This window comes from Mesitornis unicolor, unplaced genomic scaffold, assembly GCF_000695765.1.
Source record: "Mesitornis unicolor isolate BGI_N332 unplaced genomic scaffold, ASM69576v1 scaffold11493, whole genome shotgun sequence".
In the NCBI taxonomy this organism is placed as follows: domain Eukaryota; kingdom Metazoa; phylum Chordata; class Aves; order Mesitornithiformes; family Mesitornithidae; genus Mesitornis; species Mesitornis unicolor.
This window is the reverse complement of record NW_010176738.1, coordinates 34,609-49,161: the sequence shown is the minus strand read 5'-3', so window position 1 is coordinate 49,161 and position 14,553 is coordinate 34,609. Positions and strand designations below refer to the sequence as shown.

At 42.5% G+C, this 14,553-nt stretch overlaps 1 protein-coding gene across 1 annotated transcript in view; it reads right to left on the bottom strand.

Annotated features, from left to right (window-relative positions):
• The window catches only part of TENM4 (teneurin transmembrane protein 4), a gene marked incomplete at its 5' end in the record, with an annotated part of 78,749 nt that overhangs the window by 36,056 nt on the left and 28,140 nt on the right, over positions 1-14,553 (bottom strand). The window contains 2 exons of the mRNA XM_010181817.1: positions 3,000-3,877; positions 6,112-6,266. Coding sequence (XP_010180119.1) covers positions 3,000-3,877; positions 6,112-6,266 — 1,033 coding nt within the window. The remainder of the gene's footprint in view (positions 1-2,999; positions 3,878-6,111; positions 6,267-14,553) is intronic.

Below are 14,553 nucleotides of genomic sequence, written 5' to 3'. Positions count from 1 at the left end.
CATTCCTGCCTGCAGTTTGTGTTTGACTCACGCACATCTTCTCTCTGGTGAGAATATATCTTAAGAAAGGCATCCAGAGTCATGACCTAAGATACGAAGAAACGGAGAATACACTGCTTCTCAAGGTTGGTTGCTCTACCACTTAGGTAACCTCAGCCTTAAGAAATCACACCTTCCTGTCAACTTCAATGTCTCTAGCTTTGCTTTGCAGCTCCTTACCCTTCTCAAGACTTTCTCTGCTTTATTGAGAGTCTCTCTGTAGGTGATAGTTTTGTGCTGACATGCTGTGATCTAGACACTTCCCAGTCTTCTTCATGTTAAGATAAATCAATCAAGTTGTCTTACTTCTCCAGCATAAAGCACTTTCTCCCCACAAATGCATTTTTGTAGTGTTTTTCTGCACAGCCTTCAATTTTCACTGTCCTTCATAAGCTGCAAACATCAGAACTGATGGTATTAGTCCCATCAGTGCTGTATAAGGGTAAAATCAGCTTCCTACTACCCACCACAAGTAGAGTCGGATAAGTCAATGTATTAATTTCGTTTGTCCATCCAAGTGATAAGTCAGACAGATTTGCCGTGGATTTATGCTGAGGATCCCACTGAGAGGGACTTTTGACAAGGGCATGTAGTGATAGGACAAGTGGTAATGGTTTCTGACTGAAAGAGGGGAGATTTAGACTGGATATTAGGAGGAAATTCTTCACTATGAAGGTGGTGAGACACTGGCACAGGTTGCCCAGGGAAGCTGTGGATGCCCCCTCCCTGGCAGTGCTCAAGGCCAGGTTGGATGGGGCTTTGAGCAGCCTGGGCTGGTGGGAGGTGTCCCTGCCCATGGCAGGGGTTGGACTGGGTGAGCTTTGAGGTCCCTTTCAACCTAAACCATTCTGGGATTCTGTGACTCAATGAGTCTATGATTCTATGATCAAATTGTAGACATCTGCAATGTGAACATCTATATCTGAGCTTATCATTCTGGACTATCTTTACAGAGAGAAACTTTCAGAATACAACTTGTCTCATCCTGAAGTAGACACCTGACATAACCCATAAGAAACTCACCTTGAAAGTGCCTGTTCTCTCCACTGCCTATAAAGGGAGGCTGAGGTAACTAATTCAGATACAGACTTTTACTCTGTAGTTCTATAAAGTTGCATCAGAATCTGTCAGGAACAGTTAAATAGCGATAACTGATCACAGGTTTGGATGAGGTATCTCTGAAGACACATTCCCAATTCTATTTTCAGTGATGCTGTGCTATCACATAGTGCTGACTTGCTCTAGTCAAGATTTCCATAGTCTAACCCCTGGAGAATACTGTCTTCCATTTAGCTCTAAAAAGCTTCCTTATGACTCTTCTGAAGTGCATAAAAGGACCAGAATGATGACTTTCACAAATGCTCTATTTTGTGGATAGCAAGAAATAATGAATCACTGTTATAAATATATCCACAGAGTAAGTTGGATTTTAAGTTCAGTCTCATTTTCTCTCCTTTATATTTTCAGTCACACTTTTAAATAAAAGAACATGTTTGAAGTATAAATCTGACCATTATTAGCTGTAATGTTTAGTTTGCTTCACTGTCCATGGCTACATCTGTTTCCAAGCATAGGAAGTATTGGGTTCTTTGCAAAAAAGAAAATATCTCCTTGATTTAGCACAATGGTCCTGACAATATAGCAGGCTTCCACTCCTATAGAGAAAAACACCCTATCTTTCCTCCCTAAAGCCTCCCTCAAGCAAATTCAACGTAAGAGAACGAAGGGTATTAACTTTGACTCACGGAGGAAGATTGCTATAGTAATTGCAAGCAGAACATTGATGGAATGCAAATAACCTTTCAAAAGATTCATCACAGAGTTCCCATCAGTTCTGTTCGAGGCAGGAGCAGTAATAGTGAGTATTAAGCAAAGAAATTTGAAACTAGGCCTGGAACATTTTAAAAAGAACTAAAGCAACTGCAAGTCTGACACATGAATATGTGGGTTTAGCCAGCTTTCCTTCCCCGAGACTCTTTTTTTAACATATTTTTTCTTTGTAATCTCAGGAACTGTCTATTCTAGCCAAATTGGACTCTTACAATGGGTCTATTATTTTGGTAGCTGAACACTTCCATGCAACCATTGAAACAATATGGGAAATTATACACTAAAAGGAGCATTTCAAAGAGGCTACACTTGAAAATAAAAATGAAACTAAGAAAGAGAGAGGGGAAGGGGTCTCAACAGCAGGATGAATTGGAAGACCATCCTTCTAGATGCCTTTCTTTCAGTTATCTATCTTTTTCCTATTTGATATCAGAACTGTGTTGTCTTCATATTATTTATAAGCAGGGAATTGCTAACAGTAATACAAAAAAGTAGCACAAATCTTCAAGTCACTGCTATCTCTGGGCTTTTCAATGCATCCTCTCTTCTCACTGCTCAGAAAACTCTATGGGCAGGGAGGGTCTTGAACAGATTTGAGACTATTTTTAAAGCTTTTTGAGGCCAATTACAACAATAGAAACCGAGCAGCCCATTAATTACAGAATCATTTTCGGAGCAAGCTGGCATTAGTCATTGCCAGATGTCATTCCACATCAGCCATCTCAAACAAGCTCAAATAAGACACTGCAGCATAGCAAGTAGGTGAAAAGCTGTGAAAAAGAAGATCTGATGGAACTTTCAAACTTCCAAGGTTTTCACAGCCAAGCAAAATTCTCTGACGTACAGCCTAATTCCCCAGTCCCAACTACAGTTAAGGGGAACCAGGTGCCCAAATTAGCTGATTTAGAAAATCTCAGCAGAAACTCTGAATCTTGACTTGGTGGAGGGAGTTTATCCAAACTCTAAAGCACTTAATTCTAGTGTGAAGTGTTTGTGTTAGAACTAATATTCTCTGTTCTGGTCATTTTATTTGGACAATAATTCTGTTTGGGGAATTAAATTCTCCCAACCTTACATAGTTCAGAGAGCACAGAATGAAGTCAGCAGCACAATATCCATAATATACTTACTCGTAAAACGTTGTCCAACCATTTTCATTGCTTTTGGTGGCAAGGAGACCGGAGTTGCCGTGGTAAGTCATCATGGCCACTTCATGCCCCTGTGTCGTTACGCTCTTGAGTGCACTGTTGGTACCAATTGTCACCCAGTAGACCTGGCCATCGGGCACTACCAGCCACAGGGGCATCCCTGTGGAATCTCTCCGGATATTAACTAAGTTGCCATTATTGTCAGTGATCAGGGTTATATCTCCATCTCCGGAATACGTAAAATTGTAAAGATAATCTCCAGTGGTAAGGCTTTGAGTATAAAGGTGCTTACCACTAGTGTCAAACAAGTAGAGTTCCTGGTCTATGGGTGAGGATAACTCATACAGATTTTGCGTGTTGAGGAATGGTTTGTTTTTCCGAATAAAGCGGATTCGGATATTTCCAAGATCAGCGACGTACAGCTCTCCATCTGCACACACCGCAAGGGAGGACGGTGCGTTGAGTTTGGCATCCTTGGCATAGCCATCGTCCCCCGAGAAGCAGTCACAGTTAGCATCATTCTTGCAGTCACAGCTGCTTGGCGCACCGGCAACGAGAGAAATCTCTCCATTGGTGGTGACCTGCCTGATACGGTTGATCTTTTTCTCATCGGTCTCAGCAATATACAGGACCCCATTATGGGAGACGGCCAGGGCAGTAGCAGACTCCAGAGTGGCGTGGATCGCCACCTTGCTAAGGAGGAAGTGATCCATGCCTGGCACCTGGCAGTGCATGGGCCTTCCCGCCACGATGCGCACCTGGTGGTTCTCAGATATCTGTAACACAACGTTATTGTCGAGGACATAGAGTGAATTGTCCATTGGATTGACTGCCAGATCCGTGGGCCATTCTAGACGAACCTTAATGACAAACAGCACAAGGAAATTATTATAGCAGGACCTTTTTCCACTGCATGATTGTTATAAATTAATCAAATTAAGATGCTTCAATATGGATTAAAGGGAGAAAGGGTAAAAGAAACACTAATTATTGCTGCTTGGTATGGTGGCTGTAGTTTTGGGTAGGTATTTTGCATCTATAATGTGGCAATCTTATGGGAAGAAGAAGGAGTAGATGCCAGCCTGCGCTGAAGTCCAACAAACCATCTCTAACTGTGGCTTTATTTAAAACCAGGAACAAGACCAGGTAAGATCTAAAGCCTATAGTTGAACATCTCTGCCACAGCCATGCTTTACTTTTAATGGTCCTATTTGTTTAAGTTCCTTTTCAATTTTTTTAAAGCATCCAATGAAAGGTACTTATTTCATTACGCCTTCCTTGAGAAGCTCATTTTCATGGCTAAGCAGCATGCTGAGCTCTGCCTAGTCTCACTATTTGCAAAATCTCCTTCCTTTTCACAGCTCTTGGCCTATTTTAACCCTTCCTGTAGTAAAACATTATAGCCTGCGGTTTTCTCTTTAATAATGCATGCCTCCATCCCTTCCAGTGGTCTTTAAGCTCCGCAGCTTTGAGTTAGCATCAAGGGCAGAGTTTTTGAACTGACAAGGGAATTTTCAATTTCTTAAAAACCATTCCTTGTCAACGTTGGCAGCTTAATATTTCATGTCCTCATGTCCCAGGGAGCCTCAGGGACCTGACGGAAAAGACCCTTCTAGCCACTGTAAAGACGAAAAGCTACTTCCCAAGCTGGGTTTTGTTTGCTTGGTTTGCTTGGTTTTTTTTTTTATTAAACTTGTCTCCAGTACATCTGTCCAGAACAGTACCAGTTAATCTGCCCATCACAGTACAGGTTAATCTACAAATGCCTTCTGTCATTTTATAAAGGGAAAGAAAGAGTCTTCAGTTGACACATTTTAGCTCATCTCAGAAGTGTTTAACTATGACAGTGGTATATACACAAGCCACAAAACCTCCGAGAAAAGGACTTTTAAAGCCTGAATCAACAATGGTCTTGTGATAATTGCCCCTGAAATTCAGATAAAGAAAAAAACTATGCCTGTAAGATGAGAAACATACTACAAGATGGCCTTTAACCAGCAAAATTTGCTTCTATAGAAGGCATGAGGGCTTTTAAACTCATAATTTCAGCTTGTTCATAAATTGCGGACAGTGGGAACCAGTGGCAAAGAAGCAAGAATAATCATTTCAAATTAGAGGGAAAACCAAGAAGAACAGATTCCATATGGGAGTGCGGAAATTATCTAGGTAGTTACCAAAAGGAAACCCCATTGACATCTATTATGGCTGAATAACAGCACTTAGCCCTCCAGCTATGATCTATATTTTCATAGGAGAGGGCAACGTTCCTGCAGCCAGGCAAACAACAAGTGGCACAAAGGTTTCAAAGGACACCATCTCGAAACTGGCACAGTTTGACAAGTTGGCCAGTGCCTGACATAATCGAGGCTGGGCTTTAAGAGATTTCTCTTCTGCGCCAGCCAGGAGTAAAGCAATCATCAAACTCAGATTTCTTTTCCTCGCTCCTTTTTTTTCCCCTTCTCTCCACCTCTAAGCAGCAGGACTTAAAAGCCCAGCATGATGGTAGCTGCAACCAATTTGCAATCTGATGCAATTCAGGATTCTCGTTTTCCTGCTGTTGCTAATTTTGGCACCACAGCCTCCAATCAGTATTTCCTAGATGTTAATTTGATTCAGGTCTAAAATTGTGCCGGGCCAAGTTAAGGTGGGGGAAAGCAAAGGAAAAAACCCATGGTTAGCTAAGTTGTTGTAACAGAGCATGGCATATAGTCCTGCTAAAATGAATATGGCCACTTGGTCTTTTATTTTAAAGCAACTAGTTTATTAAGAGATGAGCCTAATGAAACCTGGCTTCCCAGGAATCTCTGTCTCCCAGCTGATTGGGAGCTCTGAAAAAAAACTCTTCTATGGCTGGGACATCTTTGAAATCTCTGTCCCCAGAGATCTATGAGCTAGGTCAGTTAGGTCTTTCCTTCAGCCTTTATAGGATCTTTCTTCTTGACCCAGTCATTTTCATACCACAAAATATGTACAGAGGTACATATTTCCTTGAGCCCTTAACTCTTTGTCAGTCCTGGGGAGGCACACAGACATGCAGATAGGGTGAAGGCATAAGCTTCTGTTCTGTAGAAACCCAACCAAAACACTGTCTTACCTGAGAAATGTCCATGACAGAGTCGCAGCTGAGAGGCCGAGCAGATGTCAAGTCATTGGAGCCCAACACAGTTGAGATGATCCCGTTCTGATCAATCCTCCTGATCATAGTGCCATCCACAAAGTAGATCAGCCCAAATTTGTCCACAGTGATGCCTGGCGAGGAAAAAAGCCAGAAACTCAGAAAGGAACAGAAACCTGACAATTAGGAGATGAATGGAAGACAGAGTCTGGTTTGATGCTGATGTAAGAGTAAGACCTCTGGTTTGGTTGGGAGAAATATATTTTATGGCATCCAGAAGGGATGAGATGAGAACTGGACATGTGGGAGTCTTGTTTTTCAAGAGCTTTGAACTGGTACCATTCCACTGAAGGCACTTCCAACTAGCAAATGATGCAACTTAGAAATCCCTGCTCACTTCTGGAAAAGGGCATGGCATTCAGTGAACTGCTGAAAGGAGAAGGTTTGCTGATAACTACATGTCTTGCATGTTCAGAAACATGGTGCTACTGCTCATGGTGTGACTATTAAGCCATGCCATGAAAATGTTACACTGGTGAATCTTTCAGAAATGGCAATGAAAAAGGGTGTGAAAGATCCATCAGGTCAGTCAAATTCCAGGTGGATAAATGTGGAGGATTTTTTCCTAGGATAATCCTACTAATCTATAGTATTTCACCTGATTCTGAACCTTGTTTCATTGACCAAACCTCCTTTGTAGACATAGTCCTGTCAGTGGAGTTGAGGTCTGCTGCCACCAGTTACAGACGCCCGATTCTTTTTTCCTCACCTGCAGATGTTTACCAGCCATTTCACTTCCCCCTAAGCATCATTCTCAAGTGTTTGTTATGTTTGCACAACCTCCTTTAATCCTTTTTATCCCAAGCTAGCTAAACTCTGCATATTCCATCAGAGGATTTCATGGTGCTTTACACTTCCTAATTAGATCTCATAGCAGCCTGTGAGTATGCTCATCTTAATTTTACGTATCGGGGAAATAACAGATAAAGCAATTTTACAAGGTCACAGAGAAAAGCCCATGACTAAGGGAGCAATAAGAAGTCAAAGGCCCCATTCACCTCTCTTTTATGCTAGTATAAATTAAAAATAACTCCACAGACACTAATAGACTCATCTGTCTCATCTACCCCATGGTAGCAGAATGCTGCTCAACATAATATTTGAGTGTCTTCAAGACACTCTAAGAATGTAAAGGAACAGTAAAAGAACGTAGAAGCCTGTGACATCCTTTTCTACACAAGTGAAAATTTGGCTTGGAATATATGAATTTTTGAATATTAGGATTTTCCTGTTCGGTTTCTTTTGCTAGCAGGGTAGAAAACACTTGGCAAAAAAGCAGACATCTGCATTGTACATCCAAGGAAGTATCTGGAACTTTTCCAATCCATGGTGAGAAATACTTATTCCAGAGTGCCATTCATATCACCCTAAAGCAGATATCCATAAGAGATTATACAAATACTTCTAGAAACACCTTCTCCTCCCCATTGACTATAAAAGGACACTACAGCAAATATATCCACAGGAAACACTTATACTGTCGAGAGATAAAGTCAGTGAGATAAATCCTCACTGTAATGTTTTTTTGGCTGTCATCATGGTGACAGAAATGATGGAAAACCTGTTTCAGACAGAAAGCTTTGAAAATGTTTTTGAGAAGCAAGCAAATCCTGTGTTTCTCCCAAAAATGCTGTTTTTCAGCCAGGTCCCCTTGTTTGAAACATTTACCCTCAGTCTTCATCCACTGTGAGCTATGCTGTGAAGTACAGATGCAGCAGTTCACAGATCAAAAATTTTAGATTTTCATGTAGCAAGGACTAATCTCCTGATTGCTTTGGCAATTAAAATCATGGCCTTCAGCCAGGACTCTATTGCATGGGCTGGGAGCCATGGAGGTGGATGACATGTGGAAAAACATCACAGAATCACAGCATGGTCAGGGTTGGAAGGGACCTCTGCAGATCATCCAGTCCAACCCCTGCCAGAGCAGAATCACCCAGAGCAGTCACACAGGAACACATCCAGGCAGGTTTTGAATGTCTCCAGAGAAGGAGACTCCACAACCTCTCTGGGCAGCCACGTCCAGTGCTTTGGTACCCTCACAGGAAAGAAGCTTTTCCTTATGTTAAGGTTGAACCTCCTGTGTTCCAGTTGTGACCATTGCCCCTTGTCCTGTCTCTGGGCACCACTGAGAAGAGTCTGGTCCCATCCTTCTGACACCCATCCTTTAGATATTTATAAGCATTAATGAGATTCCCCCTTCAGTCTCCTCTTCTCCAGACAACATCCCCAGCTCTCTCAGCCTTTCCTCATATGGTAGATGCTCCAGTCCCCTCATCATCTCAGTGGCTCTGCACTGGAGTGTCTCCAGCTTATCATATTTGGCCACGCAGAAATCCACAGAAGATAATTTAGCTTGCAAGAAACGGTAGGGAAACCTCAGGACTAAGTCATTGTTTGAAAGAAAAATCAAACTTCTCCACTGAGCTGAGGTAAAGGAAGGCATTCAGACAGGGTTGCAAGCGGTTGAGTCAAAGTCAATTAGGAGTCAGAGAACTGATGTTTCAGATCACTGAGTTGGATGGGAGCTGCATATTTTTGCTAGGAGGTAAAACCAGCATTGTCCTTAGTTCTTTGCAGCATATCCCTGTTTGAAGGGCGTCATTTTGACCTGGGTTGGGTATTTGACCATCAGAGCAGTGAGGCTTCAGAATAGCCTCTAGGGCAGTGAAGAAAAAAATTACCTGCTTCTTTTAATATGAAGTTCATTAATTTTGGAGGAGATTATATGACAGGATTGCTGAGATAATGGATGACAGGACTAAATGACCCAAAAGATTGCTTCTAGTCCTACATTCCCCTACCTGTGTTTAATTCATGCCAAGATAGGACTGATCTTTGCAGGACCATGAAATAAGTACCTCGAAGAGGAGTGGCAGGAGCCTGATGCACATCTGAATGCTACAGGAGAAGCCACAGCAGCGGTGGCCATTTATTCTTGCTATGCAATATAAACACATCAGTTGTATCTCAGCACTTCATCAGAAGCTGCGGAGGGATCTGGTGGTATGAGCATCAACATCTCGTTGGCATCCATAGCTTTTCGGACGTTGTCTTCACCTGTCGTGTCAGCTCCGTGCCCCAGCTGGTGCCCTGTTCAATGAGTCATCCAGGATACTGGCACATGTCATCTGTCACTGGCGTCTGCTGTTGAAGGTTACTGCTCCTCTAATTATTTTGCCCACCAAACAGCAAGTTATTTAATATCTGTTGGTGTTTGCTTGATAGCCAGGAATACAACAAGCGATGTGGTAGATGTGCTTTTTCGGAAGAGGCATGATAGAAGATTTAGTTGATCTTAATTGGCTTTTGTCAAACACAAGAGGCTCTTACCCATTCCTAGGTTCACAGCGAGTATTTTTCAGGGCGCCTGTCCATTAGGCTGTGTGACAGGCCAAAAGCCAGTGGAGGGTGGCAGCCTGGATAATGTGATTTTAAATGAGGCAGAATTTTCTCTCCTAGCTAGTTCCATATGTATTGGATTGGACTTATCAGCAGTGTGTGCTGACAGTCGCTCACAGTGTTCAGTGCTGAGGTCTGATGGCTGGTCTGATTAACCAGTTACAGGAATAATAACCTGTATGTACTTTGGCTCTCAAGCCAGCTCTGATCAGTTGATAGAGCACAACTTTATTTTGCATTCCAGCTTAGACAAAGAGCTTGCACAGTCGAGTAAGTTAAAGTGGGATAGCAAAGTTACCACTTATCATCCTGCTCCAGGGCAATGGCATGTGCATGTGTTCTTATCACAGAGTACTCCTCTGCTTATCCCTCTTTCACGGAGGTTAAGCAATCTCAATTGCCTTGCATTTCCTAGGATGTTCTGCAGGGTAACAGAGTTTTCAGTCTGTCAAAGCCCTAAATTCCCATTTGCACATGACAGAGCCGTAAATTTGCATTTGCACATGTCCCTCACACAGCAACCGCTCCAATCCCTTTCTGACTTTAGCTGATTGTCTTGGAATCAGATCTAATTACGGGGAGGAGCCCTGCTCTGCCACAGAGTGTCTCTGGATGGATGACTTCTGCGGAGAGGGAAAGAAGCATCTCGCAGTGTCTTTGCAGCAGATTGCAGAGGTTAGATTGGACCTTTCTGTGTTTCCTTTCTGATCATGGCACAGTTCCCGTGCTGCGAGTTGGCTCCTGTAAATGGGCACAGAAATTGGTAATTCACATGTTACACATGTAAAGCCAAAGGCCTTGGCTTGTTTTGGCAGGAGGCTCCCCTCATGTTTCCATAGGAACATAAGGGAATTAAAGATTTTCAGCACACAGCTCAAAGCTCAATCTCACAGTTACTGAGAGGAAACATCTGCTACCACTACTCAGGTAGTGCTGCAGATCCAAATGTTAAGCTCTGAGATATGAAATACACATGTTATGAAATCATGCTGGCACCTCTTGGGTAGTCAGAGATCCCATAAGAAACAAGAGCTCATGGCACTGCGTACCAGTGAGTTGTGCTGATAGAAAGTTGTGGTGCAATGACATTTGCCTGAAATGTCAGGACCTTGTAGTGTGAGGAGGTGTCAGCACAACGTCACCCTGCAAATACCTACTGGGACATGGTGGGTATGGTGTAGAACACTAACTGCTACAAGTGATTGTACGGCCCATGTAGCTCTACATAGGGAAAAGAAAGGGGGAAAAAACCCTTTTCAGTAAAAACCCAGGTGCTGAAGGAATCCAAATTTGGAGTGTTCTTGTCTGGCCGGATGCTGAATGATGGTGATAAAATGGCAGATGAAAATCAATGTCAATAAGTACAGAGGAATTCACAGGGGAAGGAATAAGCCTAACTACCCATATGCAATGACAAGCTGTAAAATAGCTCACAGGTAAAAACTATTTCAGAATTCCTGTGAAAAGTTTTCTGCAAAGATCAGCTTTATCCTCTGTAATAGTCAAGAAATGACATAGAAGATAAGAATGGATTAGGAAAGGCACAAAGAATGAAAAACAATGATCTGGCCTCAAAAAGACCATGCTTTTTTATTCTCTGGCTAAACAATTTGTGGAAATTAGTAGCACATGGTGTCCGGTAGGAGAAATCTAGGTTTTCAGGGAGGTTTCTAGACTAATTGATGGTGGCATCTAAGTGCAGGTCCAGGTGCAACCTCTTCAGAAAGTCCCCTAGATGTCGATGACAAGAATCTGGAGTGTTAGCAGGGAAAGACCACTCTATTTTTACTGCTTTCCCTTACGTTATTATTTGACAATCAAAATGTTAACAGACTGTGGAGGGTTGAATTTCTTCTTTTAATGCTGTTGAGCTCATGAACACTTAGTGAACAACCTAGATTTTGTTTAAACTTGCAGCAGGACACAGTGAAGGAAGCAATCTGTCTGCAAATTAATTACTTCACTTTGCATTGTTTTTGTGGTGCTAAATGAATGAGATGCCCCCTCCCCTCATGTCCCTTCTGAAACCTTCTTCCTATTGTGTCAGATTGTCACTGCAATCTCTCTTAATTGCAGGCTCCTTGGTAATTTCTCTGCCACAACATTTTCCCAAGGAGAACCACTGGTGAGTACTCAGATGAAAACAAATGCTCTGACAAGCTGGAGTTTTAATTTTTCTTTAGATTGCTTGTAGAAGAGGATCATTATTAGCAGATGATAATTAGAAAGTGGTAACACTTTAATTTGCAAGGATATATGGAAATTCATTAGCATCTGAAAGCTTCGCTGTGCTCTGTAGCAAATGAATTGGAAGTATCAAACCGGTTCCTAATAGCTGTGATAAATACCCTGACCAAACAACTGCCACCACTGTTGCATCTGTTGATCTACCTGTCCCGTGTCTGTATAAGCTATGTCTATCAGAAAACCCAAGGGTGGCTCCGGATGTCTTGCCTAAATGGATCATCTAAAGGGAGTTCTCTCTCTGTCAGTGGAGAGAGACAAGAACGTCTATCCAGACGGTACTTCAGAAAAATGAATTGATAGGACAAGGGATAACCATGTAAACTGTGAGAGTGTAGATTTAGATTGGATATAAAGAATTTTTTTGTGACAAGAGCGGTGAGACACTGGAACATTCAGTGAATCTGTGGATGCCCCTTCCCTGGCAGTGTTCAAGGCCAGGTTGGATGCGGCTTTGAGCAGCCTGGGCTGGTGGGAGGTGTCCCTGCCCATGGCAGGGGTTGGACTGGGGGAGCTTTGAGGTCCCTCCCAACCCAAACCATTCTATGAGTCTACGAAATTATCCACTCTGAACTCACAGGAGGTGAGGTGGGAACTGGAAGAAGTGATCAAAACTGTGCGGGAAAGGCTGCTGCTCAGGAAGTCGAGAACCATTCTGAATGGTGATAGCTGGGGTGGGCACCTCATTCTTCGGGCTACTGTCTGCAGGAGGAGATCGGCACTCCCAGATCATGGTTCAACCTACCCTGGACATGTGCACTGGCACAGAACGAACGACCTTTAAGGTACCAGTTTATTTCCACTGAGAAGAGAGCCAAAAAATCTACTTAGACCAGATGGTCCAAGAGGCTAAAGGTAGATGTTGACACCTCATGACTGATTCTCCAGTCTTTATGAATTGCTGTTTTTCATCTGGCAGGAATGTATTCCCTCAGTATTTTTCAGCAAGCTGCAAATATCAGCTAATTAAAACATGAAAGTGGAGGCAAGACGTTATTTCCTTACAATTTCTGAACAAGTGCAAGATGTCCTTAAAACACACAAATCCCACTTTGCATGAAGTAATTATTTTCAGTCAAGAAAATAGCTTTAAGCCTTAAAAAGTAGAGTCCCATGAAGAGTGGTGATTCTTGAAGAACTGAACTTTCCAAGTCCTTCTCTGGCCAGCTGATATCTCCACAGCTACAGATTCGTTATTGAATTTCCTCCAACCATTCACTTATGGGTGTTTATTCCCTTGCCAAGACAGGGAAGCAGAGGGTAACCTGAGGATTACTGGTTACTTGTACAATAAATCATTTTTATTTTGAACTATTATGAAATACAACTATACCGTGGAAGAGCATTTGCTGGATTTTTCTGCTAGGATGAGCCACCATGAAGGCATAAACAACGGTGGCATTACATTGTCAGTGTGAGTTTTCACTGCTAATCATGTATTGAGGTGAATGTGAAGTGAGTCACACCTGCCAGAGCTCTCCTCTCAGCAGACTTCAAACTCAGACTAGAAGCAGATCAGGCAACACTGTTTTTGAACTTTCCATTGCTAGTGTGGACTTTCTGGATTATTATTTTCTTGTTGCCATTTTGTTTGGTGTCATTTCCTCTTTCACCCTCAGTTTACTTCCATTTTGTGAAATTTTGAAGCTGTGAGGAATGAATGCATGCATTCTGGCTGTTATATGATTGAGATGGAAGAACGGCCTCCTGAGAGCTTGAATTGCCAACAAGAAGGATTTCAGCGCTGAAAGCTTTGAACTCCAGAGCTCTGTTTCCCATCGCAAAGGAGAAACATAAGTCATCTAAATACTGCAACATCCACCCATGTAGGGAGATGAATAATATTCCTCTTATCTTGTACAAGGAGAACAGCGGTCCAACAGAAGTTGTGAGTTGTTCTGGGGATTTTTAGTGGCTTTTATTCCACTCCCCCTGCCCCAAACTGGTTGAACATCAAAGTGGTGTAGAAAATTGAATTACAGATTTCTGGATTCCCTAATCTCATGTCTCATCCACTGCACTGCCTGAATCTCTCTGCCCAAGTCACTTAATTTTGATTTCACTCAGTCCTCTCATTTCAGTGAGACAATTTCGATACTGCAACCTGAACACAGATAACTGTTCCTCTTCTATATCTGTGCCTCTGACAATACTTTATCCCAGTATAACGGTCATCTCATGGGATTCCAGAGTGCTTGGAAACCATGCTAGGCCCTTTCAATATTATGAGAGTAGCAGCTTGGCTTTCAGTGCTTTTTGGCAAAAAACAGGTCTCCCAAGGTACATTTTTCTGCATCCTGCCAGGAAACAACCAGCCAACATGCAACAAAAAAATCCCAACTAGAGCTGACACAAAAGGTCACTAAATCAGTTCGGGTTTCTTGGATTCAGTAACAGTAATCTCATCTCTATGTTGAGAAAAATAACTTCCCGAGAAGTCTGGCCAAGAAGAGAAACAACAGCTCAGCTGTCTCCACCCTGCCTGCTCTTTGTGAAATAACTCGTTAAAGGATCCTCAGGATTTGCTGAGGGGCTGCTTTACAAAGAGGTCAGGATGGGCTTGGAAACTGCCGTGGTGAGGAATGAGGGAGCTACTACTCCCAGATGGAAGGAAAAAGGAAACCTGCAGCACCTTGATGCTGAAGCCAAGAACATATAAACAACACCTTGGAATCCCGACAACTGGGCAAGAAGACACACAACAGGCAAAACAGA